Here is a 19,057-nt window from a genome sequence, read left to right as displayed (position 1 = left end):
TAATAAGGAGTGAGTGACACAAGAATGGGAGAGAAATCTCATGAAAATAATGCAAAACGCATTACAAGAATCTTAAAAGCATGAAGATGAGATGGCACTTGATAGGTACTAAGAGGAAGGGGAATGACTTAAATCAGCTAAATGGTAAGTTACTAGGAGAGCCTGCATATTTGTGCACACACATCTAAGAGTATGTGTGTGAGGAAGCTGTTAGTCTGGTATTCATCTTAAAATGCTAAAACTTTATTTTGTGGAAAGTATTACAAAGGAGTGGTATCAGTAAATGCAGAATTCAGAATCACTATTTTGACAGTGCCCCTGCAGATAAAAGGGATAAGATTATATCAGATTTCTCTCTTTTTTTCAGCTAAATTAGTTATAAAAGTCCCTTTGTCAAGATCATCAAATATCTACCTAATATAAAGACCAAACCAATGTTTTTTTTTGTCATGGCCTTTGCAGAATCTGTTTCAAGATCTCACTCTGTTTTGATGGATGTTGAGATCTTGAATGAAAAGCTGACCAGACCTTTCCTATAGGTCTCTATGATAAGGGAATTTGAATACCTGAGGTTTTCTATGAAATAGCCAAAGAATGCGTTGAATGGATTTGCTGAATCACAAGTGACTTCCCTAGTCGCTCGGAGAATGTGCTGATAAGTTTTATTTAAATACTGAAGCGAGTCAGTAGAAGCTGATCATTTACTGGTCAGAACAGTGTGTGTTTTGGGAGATACAAGGGGAAGGATGGCATTATGCAAGACTGATATAATAAATATATAAATAAATATAATAAAATAATTGCCGATTAAACAGCATATTGAGTCATTTTTTGATGAACTGCATAGACCTGAATCATGGAAAAGATACACAATGAGACAGAGTCCAAACATATGGTAGTAACAGTTGTTTTCTCATACGTTAAAATTTACCTAAAAGACTAGAAGAAAAGCAGAACCCAACTTCACATAAATTTATTCAAAAAATTTCTGGAAAAGATTTTTCTCTCCTCCTTCTCCCTAGTGAAGCAAATACCCTTGTAGATACATAGAAAAGGTTTTATTTATTAATTACTGGAAATTAAAGTGGACGAATGGTAGTCCTTTAATTCCTTCATGCAAAATATTTAAACATAAAAGACGAGAAAATATTGCTCAGAATTGTGAAGGAAGGTAAAGACTCCATCTTCAAGGCAATAAAACAGTAGACCTGGTACCTTTGCTTTGCAAAAAGGGGTCTAAGAAAAATGCACGTTTGGAAAAGAGAACAAAAAGCAAAACACAGTAGTTTTGCTTGTACAGTTAAGGTGATTGTTGTGCAATTTGGTGATAAGATACATTCATAAACAGAAAAGATATGAATGGCAAGAGGCCATGAGATTGACCCTGTAGGTTATTCTTTGTAATGTCAAACATTTGTGCTCCTTAGGTAATTTTTTAGTGTCTTCAAAATGTTCCTGACAGCATTTGGATAAGGACAAGAACACTGGTAGTGACTGCGCTGTTCAGCTGAAGGAGAGTGGCAAACAGGTGTTTTATTGTGCTCAAATAGTGATTTTGGAGATTGTATTTGTAATAAATAGAGTCACTTTTAAGCAACAGAAGATTCACGTGACATTTTCAACTGTCATCTTGAAAATCTTTTAGGATTTTTCATTCCAGCACTTTTAGACATAGCTACTATAGGCTACTTTCCAGTGTTAATAAAGACTCTTTATGCAAATACTGCAAATTTCTTAGTAGCTCTAACAAATTCTGACAGAATGCATAGGATTCTGGAGATTTTACTGGCATACAGAGAATGACCTGTGTGAGGAATCGATAGTAATAGCTAAATAATTTCAAAGCAAATACATCAAGCACACACTGGCAGCTGTGCGCTCATTTGAAAGCAGTTACATTTGCAAGAGTGTGAAAGATTGCATTGCACTGCACCAATCTACCTGAGTTCTAGGCAGTAAAGACCACTCTGTTCCCAGGAATGAAAGTGGTCTGGATAAATAAAACTAACTACTTCAAAAATCATTGCAAATTTGAAAAGCTGCCAGTAATAGAAGGGTATCCTCACCTGAACCCTTATTATCGGAGAAGGAGTAGTGGAGGGCAATATCAGTGGCAATTCTGCTAATTCTGAATTTACAAGATGTTGTAATTAATAGGTGTCAATATATTAGCTGGAATAACAATCTTGTGCCTTGCTCTGCATATCCGACCTGGCTGTCCCTCAGCCTCCACCTACCTGGATTGCAAAGCCTTTCTTCTCCTGCTGCAGGCTAACAGCCGAATACATGGCATTAGTGGTAGGAACATGTTGCATTGAAGTGATGGATGAACGTAATAGGGGGGCCTTTCTGATTTTGCAAAGGAGCTGTCACGAGGAGCTGAGTTTCACGGAGGGTGTCCAGCCTCCTCGTGGATTCATCAAAACTGTCTGAAGGATTAATGAGGTGAAAAAGAAAGCAATGATGTACAGCCTCCCAAAATCTTACTGGTGCTTTTCAAATAGTACTGGAAAAGTTGATGCAGTGGTATCATGAAAGACACAACAGCCTTAATGCCTGTCACTAGTGAAAGGCTTACATGACAAATTATCTGGTCTAGATATTTAATGACAATCCAGATATTTAATGGCAATTCAATTTGTAGTGCTTAATTCTGTGTTGGGGAAAAAAGAGCCTAGTTTCTAAAAATAACCTAGTTTCTAAAAATAAGCATAATGGCAATCAGTTTTTGCAAAGATAGTATTTGCTCTTGGTGTTATTGTTAATAATTTACTTTACTGTGAGATTTGCAATTTTTGTGGTTCAAAATGTTGTACATTTAGTGAGTCCCTGCCCCAAAGCACATGCAGTCAAGTGGTAAGACAGACAAGTAAGTACAGGCGAATAGGAGGGTATAAGGAAACAATGAAATGAGATTCAGTCTTGATCATCTCTTTCATAATGTCACGGTTTCACTGTTGCAGTGACGGCTCTGTGCATTTGTCTGAGTATGGAATCTGTCCTTATGCGGAGTGCTTAATATTTTCCAATTCTCGGGGCAGTCGTTAGGCACTTAATTTCACCCTCACTCTATTTATAGACAGCTACCCGAGTATGGCCCTTTCGCCAAAACAGTTCTCCCCGTTTTCTCTCTTAGGACATCTTTAAATGCTCATCCTGGTACAGGTGGTAATTGTCCAGAACACTTTCTTTAGCTGAGTGATTGCCAAGGAGAACTCGGCTGGGTAGGATTGTGAAGGAAAACAGCTGCTCTGACGGATGCAGGAGGCTCCTAAAGGGATGAAATTAGTAAGTGCGATGTATAAGAGTCTTGCCAGTGAGTTGAGGCCGTGAGCAGGGGAAGGAGCAGGAACCGGATGGTGTGATAGAGGAGGACGCTAGCTGATACTTAGTTGAACATTTCGCTAGGTTCTGGTGTCACTAGGGTAGAAACCTGTGCATTTGTTTCTATGCTGGTTTTTTTTTTTCACTGCTGAGTTTTTTGTATGCTTTTAATTGCAAACAACACACACGTGTTTTACAACCTTTGGTTATAGAAATATGTGGAGGAATTAGAAGACTTTCAGTTTTTCTTTCAGTATGAGCAAACAGGTAGATAGTGTCATTCATTTTTCCATATTAAGATGAAATTTTCAGTATTTTCCACTCTATGGGTAAAAAAAAAAAGTGATAATATTTGAGGTCATTAAAAATAAAGCTAATTGGCCAAGAAAACAGAAATTTTCAAAGCAGAAGTATAGTAGCTTAAGGTGGTCTTCGAAAGAAGGGGGAAAGTCATTTTTCATGATGGTCATTCAGGTAATTTTGTTTTTCCTTGATTGACAGCTGAAAGCTTTTATCTCATTTTTAAAAATGAGTTTACTAATATAACAATACAAAAAATTCTGGTTATGCAGGGGAACATACGTGATCTGGTTTAATAAAACATAAAAATGGCTTTCTGTCAGAGCAACATAGTGGATTTGTGTTGACACTGTTTGGTCATGCAGATGCCCCTGTTTGGGGTTTTAATACAAGATATTTTGAGCATTTGTAACTTCTGAAACAATCTTGCGTACAGAAACTGAAAGGAATATAGTAAGTAAACATTAAATAATGACCAGCTTTTATGATAGCTTGAAGAAAGCTTTTATGATGTTTTGTCTTTAAAGAATAGCATGTGAGCAATAAAGGCACTTACTGCTTGTCTTTGGAAATAAATAGATGTTTCCCTCAAAGAGAACAATACCATAAAGGGTCTCGGTGCATGCCCTTTTTTCGCCTGAGATAACCATGAATTATTCAACACATCTTCGGCCAGACCTAATTGCCATACCTAATCTGCTTTCTGTGTTCCTTGCCCCCTGTGTTATGCTCCGCACCAGTTTTCCCCCACAAGACATTCCACCTCCTTAGCTGATTGAGAAACCTGCTTGTACCGAAGCTGCTGATTTCATACAAGAAATTATTTTGTGAAATGTGTGTGCTGAGGGTGCACTTTTACATGATTGATGGTAGGTGGCTGCTGAAAGGGAGCCTTCTGCTCCTTTCCTCTTGCCTTGCATCTGGCAACCTTGGCCACAGGACACGCAGGGGCGCGTGAGCAGGAAAGGGTGATAGGAGGAGCGGGATTGCCCCTGCCGTCTGCAGCCTGCCAAGAGACTGGCTTCGCAGTAGGGTCACTTTTCCCCAACCTGAAACTTTCCTCTGAAAGTTTTGACCTAACAGGAATAAGAAGGTTTGGATTTTTGCTGGGTTTCAAGCCACGGTGCCATGCAGGATGGTAACTGGAATAGGTCCTGCAGAACGAGACCCTTTTGGCTGCTGCTAATGGGTGTGGCAAGTGCATGGGGTAAAACTTGTGTCATTGCATAGAAGCGTGAGTGTTTCCTCATATGAGTGATAAAAAGCAGTTACATAAAACTTGTGGGGACACTGATGATCAAATGCATATGTATATATTTCTAAAATGGTTTGATATAATCAGTAAGTTATAGGGAAAACAGACTGTGAGTAATCGTCCTCATTTTTCTTCTTGCCTGAACCTTGTCCTTGGCCAAGACTTTTAAATGTTTATAAATAAATCTTTAACTTATTCGTATCTTGCAGCATTTCTTGGCTGCTGTCATTAGAAATGGGGCATTAAGGTCTGTGTAGAGATGAAGCCTGACAATGATGTTTAATAAGGTACCAGGTGCAGCTTACGTTTCACTGGTATCTTTAGAAACATTACTGAAACCCTAATGTTTGAGCTGAGCACTTAAACAAACTGTGATGCCTGAGATTAGTACAGGGGAGAGGGGAGCAGCTAGGACTTGAATGTTCTTCTTGTTAGCATATTTATAATATTATTTTTTTTAAGTACGCATTGACGTTCTCTTTTCCTGTTCTTGTTATCACTGATTGCAATGCTATAGCAGTGCCTTCAGAGGAAGGGATTCTGCTGTTCCTGGGAAGTCCCAAATTTGAATTTTGACAAATGGGAGTTCATGCCAAGCTATGTAGGTGAACTGGCAGGGTCCCGCATGCATGCAATGCTTCAAGATTTGCATCATTTGGAAAGAATGAGGTTTATTTGTAAGTACGTTTAATACATAGGCAAGCTAATCTAAAAAGGTGACATATTTTAAGATAAAAAAGGAAAGAATTTTTTTTCTGCCCTGTGCTTATAAAAGATATCACTGAAATGCTGAGGCGTCTGGAAAACTGTGATTATTGCTCACAGTGTGGGCTTTAGACTCGCTGCTTAGCTTCATCCTTTCTTTTATCCTGAATGTTGGGTTCACCTGCTGGTTTCATGGTATTATCTGAAGTCCAACCATTTCAGGGTAGGGAAAGCTATTTAAAGGGAAAGTAAAAATGCACATATGGTGCCAAGTAATTAGTAATTGTAATTAGAACCCTGGTCCTAAGATGTCTGTGATGTAAATAGTAATAGCATTAAATTATCCTTCAAATGTTTTGTTCTATGTTTTTATAATGTTTCTAAATACAAAAAAATGTAATTACATAAATATTATATCTTGGCTCATCAGAAGCATAAATTATGTCTGTTACTAGCATCACCTTTCGTGTTTGTGTTGGCTAATTTAGTTTTAATTTGAGTGTTGGAGTGCTAGGGTTTTATGACGTGGAACATATTTATTTCTCCATAATATTCTGCTGACTGAACATTGCAAGTGAAGTGAATCCCCAGAAGAGATTGTTTTGTTCAATGAGCAATGTAATTTTTCCTGTTTGTACAAATATTTCATCAAAGCATTTCAGCTTCATTACTGATTAAACTATTTACTTACAGAGTTTAAAGTCAAAAGGTTAGATCTAGCTTGAAACAGATTTAACAGACAAAATATATCTGGTCTGCTAGATCCTCTACTCTAACATCCTGGGTATTACAGGTCATTCATTATTCTCAGCCAGTTGTTTTTTGTTTGGGGTTTTTTTTTTTCAGGGCCCAATAACTTGGGCCAATTCTTGAACAGACTGTATCTTCTGGAGAGGTATCTTCTTGTTGCACCTTTCAGTAAAAAACACTGTCTGGAAAGAGCAGTGTAACCACAGCTGAAATAATGTCTAATTTCTGATGGTCTCTCCCATTTCCTTCCATACAATATTGACACGGTAAATTCTCAATAGAGCCTTGGAGCTTATGGCTAAAGAAAAATTTACCTGTTTGACTTCTTAAGCTTTAAAAGATGGAACTGGCGTTATCGGATGTAAGGTTCCCTATGGCTTGGGCATGAGAGCCGACAGGAGCTGGGAAGGATCCGTGCAGGATTTGCAGCTTTTGGGATGTAGGCTGAGGACTTGAGCAGGATAAATCCCTGGGTCAGAGGCCAAACAGAGCCAGACTGGGAGGTTTCCTCTCATACTTTTCTTCCAGTTTTTCATAATCTATGAGTATTTGCAAGAAAACGTATGTAAAGGGAAAACGGGTGTTCTCCAGGACTGCCTCAGAAGACTAATTTATTGTCTATTGGACTGTCTCTTTTATGTAAATGATCTTGGATTAGGTAGCTGTTGAGAGATTCATTCTGCCTTATTGCCAGATTTTAAAATTATGTTTCTGCTGAGGAGTACTTGATTACTAACCAGATGCTTTAACTCATAGCCATTTTTTTCAGAAGTATTTAACAAATTTTGCACTATACTGTAAGGTCCCAATCCCAGTAACTGAGCTTAATAGTAAAAAAGCTTGGTTGTTTGAGTACAGTCTTAGGTAGCACAAGGTGGGTGTAATGTAAGCCTCTGGAGAGATGCTTTCCTTCATTCATAGGTATTTTACCAAGTTTTGTGAGAATTTATGAAGACTCTAAAATCAATTATTTTCTGACTTTTAAAATAAAATTGGATTTTGAGAATGATGTGTCTTGGTTTCAGCATCATGATTCTGAATGTAGTAAGAAATTTTAAAGAAACGTTCTTGAATATTACTAAACTGTTTTTTTTCACCCAGCTTTAACATGATTTTATTGTTTCCCCCCAATAAAAAGGTTGTATTAATGAAGATCTGATGCAGTGTGACATCAGGTTTTGTTTAGTTCACTTCAAAGTTACCAAAATAATGCTGATTTTTGACACTTGTTTTCACTGAAAGTTTTCCACATATATTTATATATTATATATATTCATTAACAGGGTAAAAAAAAAAAGTAGAAATTTCCGCACACGTTATTAGCTTTGCCAAGTGATGTCACGCATCAACTTTAAAAACCACAGAGCCTGTCCTGTGGCCTTCTCCAGCGCTTGTGAGAGTTGGGAACTCCTGGTCCCAGCGCTGCAGTGGAGCCCGGAGGCAGCCAGCAGTGCTGCCCCATGGGTGCTCTGCATGGGTGGGCTGAATGGCAGAGTGCTTGTCCTTCAGATTTGTCTGTCTATGAGGCCTTTAATCCTGGAATTCAGAAGCCTTGATATGTTACATCTCTGCATGTGTGGATGGTGTCTTGAAAAGTGCTGTAGACACATTTGTTCACATTAAAGGTGGTTTGTTTTTCTTTAAATTATGCGGTTGGCTATCAGTTGTGGAAAGACTGCTAGAGAGATGCTTACAATGAGGGTGGTAATAACGTAATGTGCGGCTGCCAGCAGAGCTGACACATGAAAGCTCTCAGAGCAAGTGTAAGAGGTATTCATGGCTTTCTGATGCGATTTTACAGCTCAATATTCTTCTTCATGAGAACCAACTTTACAGGGGCAGAAGGAAACCAACTGCTGGGATTTTTTTTTTTTTTTTTCAAATTATGCAAGGAACTATGTATTCTAGTGGAGATTTCTGTCAAACTGTGGTATCCTACTGTGAAAATTTCACTCTTTCAAACCCTGTACCATTATAGTGTCTCTCAATACTCTGAATAGTCTGGATTTTTACTTTGTAAATTTAGCTTGCCAATTGTATATTTTAAGCTTAGTAATCTATAAATCTTAAATGAAAAAGATTATTTTCATAGGCCAGTTTTTTAGAAGATCTCCATAAATGATGACTATGCATGCAAGTACCTCTACTTGCATGAGCAGAAAACTTATTTGAGCACTCCAAGAGTATGCATACCACACTACATGCTTTGCAGCTACCTTTTCCGAGGACCTGTTTGTTCTTGGCATTGGTTTCTATCCTAGCTATAATGATGAAATCTGTATGATGAAATGTTTCCGTATCAAAAACTTCAATCAGAAAAACTGAAAATTGAGCAGTTACGTATTGATATCTAAGCCATGGCTTCATATTTTAGTAGTATTACAAAGTAGCAGCACATTCAGAGGCCCAGACTGTGCAGTGATCTGCTCCCTCAGAAAAACATAAGTCCTATTTACAGATGAAAAGATCATCCTTTTTCAGATTTATTTCTTCAAGGGTTTACACAGCTGCAGTTACAGTCATGCATTGGAGAGAAAATGAATACATAGCTTGTTACTTTGTTTTGGGACGTTGGGGAATAGAAAGACCTCTCATTTGCTTTTACCAACAAAAGCTTTCCCCTGTGCTAGGGGCGGCTCGGAAGAAAAGTTGGGGGAGAGAAGACCTTGGGGCCATGGCACTCCCTGAAATGGTCAGTCCTTCCAAAGGTAGAGAGAGACATGGGAGCAGATGCTGCCTTGAAGGCCTGGTTGCTTTGGAGGAAAAGGCAGGAAACATCCTTGCCCCTAAAATAAATGGAAAACGTGGCTGAAGCAGTGGATACCTGCCTGGCAGTAAAACTGTTTCTGCATCTCTTGCAACCCTTTATTATGCCCCTCATGCACCGCCAGCTGTGGCAGTGCCGTACTTCGTGGAGTGGCTGAATAGTTTATTTAAGCAGCCCCTACCAGCCTTGCTCAGACTCTGTCAGGTTTCCATGTATTTTGGTAAAGCTGCAGAAGTTACTCAGCTGTTGGTAGGTTCCCAGTGAGTATCAGACAGCTGCGGATGCCGGAGAGAGCGATCTCCAAGTGTTTGCAGCCGGCTTCAGCGATGGTCTGGATAGAAGTCCAGTGGGCTTCTGAACAAAGGCAAGAGAAAATTATAATTACAACTGAACAGAGAGCCAAGTAGCTACCATTTTTTATTTGAGTGATTAAGAACAGTCTCTTAGCACACACTAACTGTCCTGTAAGTGGCTTGAAGGACAAAAAAAAAAGGAAAAAAAGAAAAACAGTAAAATAAAATATAGTAGTTGGAAGAAAACATAGTTTGGCACGTCTGACGTTTAAATTATAGTAATCTTGTACGCTTTATTGACCCCTAGTGAAATAATGAAAAAAATCCACATCGTGAGTTTTTATTATAAACGTGTTCACAACCAGAAGTGCTGCTTGCTGTTTTCAGAGAAAGTTTTGGTTGCCTTCATGATCTTTTCAACCACCTTGGGCCTAGAGTGCAAATATAGTAGCAGCATGTGCTAGAAATAAGCCCATCTGCAATAACCAAGTGTGGTGGGTTGACCTTGGCTGGACACCAGGTGCCCACCAAGCCACTCTATCACTCCCTGCCTCAGCTGGACAGGGGAGAGAAAATATAACGAAAGGCTCGTGGGTCGAGATAAGGACAGGGAGATCACTCAACAATTACCATCATGGGCAACACAGACTCGACTTGGGGACATGAGTTTAATTTATTACCAATCAAATCAGAGTAGGGCAATGAGAAATAAAAAACAAATCTTAAAACACCCACCCATCCCTTCTTCCCAGGCTCAACTTTCTTCCCGATCTCTCTACCTCCTCCCTCCCAGTCGTGCAGGGGGACGGGGAATGGGGGTTGGGTCAGCTCATCACACGTGGTCTCTGCCGCTCACTCCTCCTCATGGGGAGGACTCCTCACACTCTTCCCCTGCTCCAGCGTGGGGACCCTCCCATGGGAGACAGTCCTCCATGAACTTCTCCAACGTGAGTCCTTCCCACAGGCTGCAGTTCTTCACGAACTTCTCCAGCATGGGTCCTTTCCACGGGGTGCAGTCCTTCAGGAACAGACTGCTCCAGCGTGGGTCCCCCGCAGGGTCACAAGCCCTGCCAGCAAAGCTGCTCCAGCGTGAGCTCCTCTCTCCACAGGTCCACAGGTCCTGCCAGGAGCCTGCTCCAGCGCAGGCTTCCCATGGGGTCACAGCTTCCTTCAGGGCACATCCACCTGCTCTGGCATGGGGTCCTCCACAGGCTGCAGGTGGACATCTGCTCCACCGTGGACCTCCATGGGCTGCAGGGGGACAGCCTGCCTCACCATGGTCTTCACCATGGGCTGCAGGGGAATCTGTGCTCTGGTGCCTGGAGCACCTCCTCCCCCTCCTTCTTCACTGACCTTGGTGTCTGCAGAGTTGTTCCTCTTGCATATTCTCACTCCTCTCTCCAGCTGCTGTTGCACAGTAGTTTTCACCCCTTCTAAAATATGTTATCACAGAGGTGCTACCAACATCATTGATCAGCTCGGCCTTGGCCAGCAGCAGGTCCCTCTTGGAGCCGGCTGGCATTGGCTCTACTGGACATAGGGGAAGCTTCTAGCAGCTTCTCACAGAAGCCACTGCTGTAGCCCCCCTGCTACCAAAACCTTGCCATGCGACCCCAATGCACCAAGCCTGGTTTTTAAGAGAGAGGGCTTTATATAAAATAAAAACCCCTCTGTCTTTGAGATATATGAAACTCCTGCCCACTTGGAGCAGAGGGAGAGGCTGTGAAGCTGTGAGCATTTCCAAGAGGAAGAGTTCAGTCATGTTTGTATGACAGGACAATCTGTCACCATCGGGCTTGTAGCTGGGACACAGCTCGGCGTGAGAGAGATGCGTAACCTGCTGGGTATGAACCTAGCTCTTTTAATTTTGTGGTCTTGAGTGTGGTATCAGCTAGTAAAGCAAAGATCAAGTTAGTGGGGGACTGACAGCCTCCGTTGTCATCTCTCTTACGGCCAAAGAAAACCAGCAATGGTGTTTGACTGAAGGGAAGTTTGTGTTCTTGTCTTGCGACCAACTGTACTCCTGGGTTGGGCAGAGGACTGGGGCTAGCGTCTTGCCAGTAGTGTCTGTCTAGGTACAGCTGCTTCTGTGCAGTGAGTGGAGTATTTGTAAGACTACTTAATATAAGGCGCCTTATGCTGGGGCTTTTTGTTCAATCTCCACTGGCTTCTGCTTTTTTACGATTGGATTGAGAGCACCGAGGGAAGGAACAGCACGGTGCTTGTTCTAATACAAGAGCAGTAGTTTTGCTGCTATGCAAAACTGTTAATATAGGATGCTGTGTGCATAAGAGACCAAGCAATGTCGTGATTCTTGCACCCAGAAGAGGAGAAAGCACAACTCCAGTGTTTTATGGCTTTTCTTAGCCAGTATGAGAGTGACTACAGGATCACTGCAGTTGCTAAAAGGAGACTAAGTCATGATCTTATGCTGTCAACCCTAGTTATGTATTTCACTATATTTCACTTACATTCAGTAACAGTATGAAAAATCTGGTGCTCAAAACGGAAACTTTCTTTACCTGTATGTTAAAATATCTTGGCATTGCTTTTGTCTGGTCTCTCTAGCCATGCGTCTCTCTCTTTCCCCCCGCCTTGCCCCTACTCTTTTAAAAGTCACCACAGACATAATTTTCAGAGTGGAGCTGTGTTCTTACCTTTCTTATCTGATCATTGGATTGGGGTTTGTATTTTGTTTTCTTCTTTACTGTTGTTTTAATATTCCCTTCTGCAAAAAAAAAGTCTGTGTTCTCCAGATGATTCCTTCTTACAATTTTCTTCACAGCTTGCATGTCTCACTTCTAATTGCATGAAGGATATTTTCCCCTCTTATTCTTCATGTCAAGAAGAGGAGGACTGGTGTTTTTTAGTTCACCTGTGTATACTCTTAAAATTGTTGGCAACATGTTGACTAGAGCTAGTTGTGTTCTGATTTTCTGGTAGTTACTAGTTCTCCCACGTTTACTCTTTCCTCTTACAATATTTTTCTGACTTATGTAAGAATTCCAGCTCAGGTTGACATTTTAGTACCTTATATTTTGTGTAACATTTATTTCTTACAAAGTTTAAAAATTCCTCCTAAAAAATTCCTCAGCCCCTGTCTTTCTCATCACTATGCTTTGTCCAATTCTTTACCCTAATACTTGTCACAAAATGAATGTTGCTAATAAATCCAGTGTATTGAGTTTATTATCACTTATTTGGGATCTGCTGAGCTTGGAATTACAATGGATGTTGATTCTGCCATAGAAGAGCTTTTCAATCTTTCTTTCATTTTTCTTCTTCTCCCTCCCTTTACTTCATTCTCTAAAAAGTCATTTGAATTAAATTCATCAGAGGCAAGATTTTGGAACAAAACTATTTCACTTGAGGATAAAACCAAGATTTGTGTTTCAATGAGAAAATGCTAAAATTTCCCTCTAGGTTTTTGTTTTCTCTGTTTCATGAATCTGCCTCTGCCTGAGCAATGAGAAGAAGCTTGGCGATGTGAACTGGCAGTGGATTTCTCTAAGGTATTTGATTGCACTGTCACTGCAATGAGTACAGGAGTATCGTCTCTGAGTCAGGCTTTGGTAGGAGCTGATTTTTACAGTAGCTAAATGTTGGCCCAGCTACCCCTTAACTCGCATGAAATCTAGTATCTGTCGAACACAATTTCTACTTTTTTGCCGTGTCTTACTTTTCAGTTTTGTGAATCTTTTGTTTTCCTTTTTTTTTCTTAAATTAAACTAAGATGCATTTTTGGTAATTGGAATATATTTTTTTCATAGAACTTGTGGGATATTTCAGCATCTGATTTTTGTCTGTTTACATTGTTATGAGTCTGGCAGGATAACATGGAGATAAAGCAGGGGTCCATTTGGTTTGTTAATAAATGTTGGAATATTGATACTGTATTGTAATAGCTTGACAGCTTTTGTATAAAATCTGCATTTTGAAATCACAGCCATTTTGCCAACCTTGAACTCGTGAAGATATATTAAAAAAAGACACAGATTAGGATTGCATGGCTGATGGGGATGTAGAGGTATTGGAGTAGCTTTTGCTCAGTGTTCACAGGCAGCCGCAAGGTTTTAATCATATTGCTTTGATTGCACTTCATAGTTATGTCATTTTTTAGTACTTCAGGCAGCTGTAACTCAGGTATCCTTGTATGGTGGCCTTCCTTGTGATGAAGATGTACCTGCTGCCAGCCTCGTACGTGGGCTTCCAGAGGTTGCTGAGGCACGGTGAGCCCGCAGTTGTGGGTAGCAGGAGGGCACCACCACTGAGATTCTTCACCAGATCTCATCTGTAGCTTTTAATTTTTGAGATCGCTTTCTATCCTTTTGCTCAGTGACACAGAAGCCTTCTCTGGCACATAAAGTAAGTGAGAAAATTAAAGAGAAACTGCCTAAAGATTTATTTACTGTATGAAAATCCTGCGTGGTGATTGGCTGCATAAACCTGAGAGACAAGCTGGAGAGGAGAAAAAAGCAAACCTGCAGCTGTTTGGGATTAATGAATGTGTAACACAAACAGTGTCTCCGTGAAAACAAATGGGCTTTAAAAAAAACATTGAATACAAAATTCATGTGTGTTAATAAAATGTAGAAGCAGGAGTAAGATTTGTGTTATCCTAAGAGCTTAAAAAAGCATTTGACTTACTTAAAAAGAATATATATGTTGTTGTGTATTGTTTAGTCAGGATTATTAGCTAGCACTAAGCTGTTTTATCAGTTGAAGCACAAGCTTTTCATCTCTGGAAGCTTGAATTATTCTTAATATTTTTCAAAATCTAAATTGGGTCATAAATGTTTTGGCAATTTCAGATTAGCAGCGTAGGGGGTGGAGGGCATTATAAAACACACCATGTGATAGAACAGTTGAGTGCACTGATTACTAGGCTGTGCAAGTAGATAGAGCCAAGTGGGAGGGCTCCTTCACATCAGGAATGAGGGGTGCTGGCTCTGCAGTAAGAGTAAAATTGTGCACAGTGCCTGCCCGTGCCATGCATGACTAGCTGATTATCTCAGTCCTTCATGGAGCCCTGCATTCTCTCAGCAGATATTTTGAAACCATCAGCTAGTCGAGGATCAGCCTTGTTCACTAACAAAGGCTTGACAGTCTAACAGAACTGGAAAGTATATGCTAAATAACTCCTGGGAAGCTTTAGAAAAGGTAAGTATCCTTGGTGAAGGCCACCATGATAAAGAGAAGGGACAGAAACACAGATTGAGCATAAGGGAAAATGACCTGAAAAAGAATGAAAGGATTGTTCAGTGCCTGCATCTGTAAATCAGCAACACGTTACATCAGAGTAAAATATTGAGATATGAAGGAAAATAAAGCCCACACCCAAAACAGACAAGATGCAAGAAACCAGGCTATTTAGCTTGCATATTTAGTTAGCACATACTCTGTCTCAGGACATGAGGTGGACTAAATAAGCTAAATAAAAAGCCTGGAACAGAAAAATAACTTAAAAAAAAAAAACCAACTGAGTATAAAACCAATGATCTTCTTTAATGCTAGTCTGTTTTCTCTCAAATATCATCCAATGCATTATAATGTACAGAAAAATACCGGCAAGCACGGTCATTGTGGACAATATTTTTAAGACTTTTCTTGGTATTAAGTACACCTCATTAAGTTAACTTGCATTCTTCTGTCATTTCTGTAGCAGCTGAAACAAATGATTTCATGGAAATGTAACAACCATAAGGCCATTTTGCCTGCATGTATTATCATGCAATCTTTTGTTGCCCGTTCACATTCAGATTTTTTTAGTGGATCCTCTCCCCTATTTAAACTACTGTTTACTTCTTCTAGACAAAGAAATACTCATTTTCTCCTACTTTTTCCCCTCAGTACTTTTGTAGTTTGTGCAAGCTTTGTAAGCATTTCTCTTCAAAACTTGTCTAAATTGTGAGGGTGTGCTATGATTCTTCCTAGGCAGAGGATGAAATGAAGATCAGAGTGGCTGTACTTTAAAGTCTTTGCTCATTTTGGATATTCACCTTGAAAAAAATTCAGATCTGTCTTTTAATGAATATTTAACATTCTGTTCCCCTATACACATGACTACAACAGTGAATGATTTGAGCGTATGACATTTTTAATCCTAGAGTTTTACATGTGCTGCACAACAGGTATGACTTCACAACCAAGTTGTGTAGATAAACAGTGTTAAGGCATGCATTTCCAGTCAGTGTTTTTAAAGCTATTTTCTCACAGCACAAGACCCCTTGATCCAGTGCTGTTTCTGGAGGGATGTTACCTCATAGCATATATGAGGTTTGTAGAATTTGGCCCGTTTCATTTGCATCAGTCCAATTTTTTTAGCTTTGTTCTCTGTGAAAACCTATGTAATTATTTAGTGCGTGTTGTTGCCTCTCCCTTTTTCCTAAACTGCCTGCCTGCTCTTGCCTACTTTTCTTATATCCATACCCCTCTGTTCCTGCTTGTCCCTGTATTCTGGTGCTCCAGATGCACAGCTTTTTCGCTCGCTCTCACTTTACTGAAAAGCAAGAAGAGACGAGTGATTGTAATGGGCCAGCTTTGTACATTATCATGCTTTTTTCCACAGCCCAGATAAAATCTTTGCAGGAGAAGAACCACTAATTTCTGCAGCAGTGAGTGATGGACAATCCTTACTGCAGGATGACCTGGAACAGTGACCATGCCTCAGGCTAAAACTGTTAAACCTACATCAGTACCACCAAGTATTCAGAGAACACAGCTGCTAAATTTCAACCGTTCTCTTCTGAACAGTGGTGAAATGTGATTATTTGAAAAGCAAAAGTTCTTTATTAAATCTGGGAGAGTTTCCACATGGTTGGATTAGAAATGTTAGAATAGGAGCACCCAACATGTTGAACTCGAGCAGTTCCAGTGTGGCTCTGCTACCAGAACAGCTGGATATACCTGGCACATGTAGACAGTTTGGTCAGTCCAGATCTGTAGCTGTGGAAGCAGTGATGCCACAGTGATTGCTTAAGGCTGCTGTTGCCAGATGATGTGGGATCCAAGCTGTAAACCCAACCCTGTTTAGCCCTGGCTGTCATAGAATGGGGGATCCCTGGTGAGTTTTTGTCACGTCCAACCCATGCACTGTTTGTGGGATTTCCCTTTCCCTCCTGTCTCAGGTGGGTAATATTTATTGCATGGCTCTGAGCCACATGACAATCTAGGGCTACTGCTCAAGAGGATAGAAAGGTTGGTCAGCCTGGTGCCGAGCCAACTGCTAAAATTGGCTGGAATAGTTTTAAGACTGAGCATACGATGGGTGACTTTCCCATAATTGTGTTTTGGAAAACAGCTGAATTGGTTCAGCTACAGCTTTCAGAGAAGAAGAATGTGGAAAATCTCAACTGGAAGTGTTCCCTTCAGCAAACACAAAAATAAGTAAACATGGAGCTCACCATCCAGGACTTAACAATTTTAACCTTCTCTAAAATGGCTGTGGCACACTGCCTTGTGCTGCTCAAAAAGGCTCCAGAAAAAGGTGATGCTTGATATTTATCAGGTGTATAATGCCTTCTTAATTGGACTGTGATGAAATTTAATAATCTCAGAAGTAATTCTAATGTGCCAAGCTTTTCTTGAAAGTATGGGAAATAAAGGAGCTTTTTAACCTCCTGGGATATATGATGTTTAATTAAGTTATTGTCTCTTTCTGGAAAATGAAGTCAGAGAGAAGTAGTATCTGGTGTGCTCAAAGTGCTTACTGGTTTAATAGATCAAATGGTGAAATAGTGTTTTGTTTTACACACAGACAAGCTCTTGAGCTCTTACAGCATGTTTATTGTAGCATATGATAATGTAATGCAGGGTGGTTACTGAAGTTTTTATCTGGCAGATTACCCTGTTAACCTGGCACTCCAGTAAATTGTCATGTTCTAGCAAAAAGGCAGGACGCTATGCAAAAGAGCACTTCAGCACACCAATCTGTTCAGCGCACAAGCACATTGCGGTTTTCATTTTATTTTACTATTTTGTAGGATTGCATTGATGTGGGTTGGTGGGAAGGAGAGCTCAATGGCAGACGAGGTGTGTTTCCAGATAACTTTGTCAAGCTTCTTCCTTCTGATTTTGAAAAAGAGGTAAGCAATGTATTCTTTGATTTTTGCTTTAGAATACAGAATGAAAGTGGATTTGAAACGAATTCTCTTTTGGATATGTGATTTTGAGAAAGTTTTACTTCTAACTTAATAACAAAAAAACATTACAGAAAACGAATTTCTGGGTTACAAAGCATCCATGAAGAGAACGTGTGGCACTCAAAGTTGTATTATGGAGTTTCTTTGAAGGGTTCGATTGGCCCATCCAGTCAGTCCACCTCCAGTATGTTGCTCTGGAAGCCCTCTGTCCTGTGTCCTAAGTTTGAGAGAGAGAGAGGAACTGGAGGTCCCAGGGTAATGTGCTGAATCAGGTGATGCAATGATGACCAGAATTGTTAACTTTTCTCCCTTGTTTTTGTGGTGGAATATGAAGACTTGGCGTACCACCTGCATGCTGATTGACAGCAGTGAAGAACTCTTCCAGAATGAAAAGGGTGAAATTTTAACTGTAAGATTTGAAAGACAACAGTGAGCTTTTGGTATCTCAGAGGCATGTTTCTTTACCTCTCTCAGAATTATTAAAAAAGAAGGTGTAAAATCTATGCAGAAGCTTTTTCAGCTTCTGTTTATTTGAAAGAGGGAGTGTGGTTATTTGCCAAACAGTATTTAGAAATCCTGCAGCTTCCTGGAAGAAAGTAATGGATTACTTCCCCCAAAAGTCCGTTCCATTGTTAGGAACCTTTTCAGTCATCAGTGGGATATTATGAGCTTGCAATCAGGCTTTTGATGAGTATTTCACAGTGACAGCGTAAGCCTTCTGTGATAAAGCCAAGACTTACCGACACTCGGCTTCAATCTTTGGCAATAAAATTGGGTGCCAGAGGCAAAAATTAAATGACTTGGAAAGCTTAATAAAGCAACTATTAAACAACTCACAAAAGCTAACATGATAATTATTGAAAATGAAGGTAGAAGAGCAGCAAAAACTGTGGGAGATGAAAATGCAATTCCATAGCAGAGTGGATATCCTGGCTTTAGGCCTAGTAATAAAAGAAGGTGATTTCCAGAAGAGGCAAAAATCATAAACCTTAAGACATAGTGATCCTATTATAGAAGAAAAAAATCTCTACTTTTATCCATTTTTTGGTGGTGAAATTTATTCAGTCTTTTTGAACTTGTAAATTATGTATCTTTAAGTGTTTTTTTCTTTAGAGGACAATGACTATAACTTGTAGAATAAATTAAATATTCGGACACTTAGAAATTGCAGCTAGGTTTGCTGTACATGTGGAGAATAAAATTGTATTAATTTTTAAAATGGCACAGATCTGGCCACATGAGTAAGTAACTGGTAGGACTATAGACTGTCTGTCTTTGCTTGAATCAGTGATAAAAGGGAAGGAAATGGATACTTTTCCAGTGGTTTTGTCAGGTATTTTCTGATGTGATCCAGAAACCTTGGATTCCATCCCATGGTCTGAAAGTATTTGTTGCAGTAGTTCTTCTGCTTGTTGAACAAAAGCTTGGGATCTTTTCCCATCTCCTTGTTCAGTCCCCAGTTTTCCAATCCTGATTCTTTCCCACACATGGCTATTTGTCCCAGACCTTTTCTATTCACTGC

At 39.8% G+C, this 19,057-nt stretch overlaps 1 protein-coding gene across 4 annotated transcripts in view; it reads left to right on the top strand.

Annotated features, from left to right (window-relative positions):
* The window catches only part of SH3KBP1 (SH3 domain containing kinase binding protein 1), a 237,564-nt gene that overhangs the window by 180,917 nt on the left and 37,590 nt on the right, over positions 1-19,057 (top strand). For all 4 annotated transcript variants that reach the window (XM_082334033.1, XM_082334034.1, XM_082334035.1 and 1 more), the window contains one exon: positions 17,377-17,478. In XM_082334033.1, coding sequence (XP_082190159.1) covers positions 17,377-17,478 — 102 coding nt within the window. The remainder of the gene's footprint in view (positions 1-17,376; positions 17,479-19,057) is intronic.

This window comes from Platalea leucorodia (assembly GCF_965183815.1).
Source record: "Platalea leucorodia genome assembly, chromosome: 2".
NCBI classification, from domain to species: domain Eukaryota; kingdom Metazoa; phylum Chordata; class Aves; order Pelecaniformes; family Threskiornithidae; genus Platalea; species Platalea leucorodia.
This window is presented reverse-complemented; position numbering and strand designations above follow the sequence as displayed.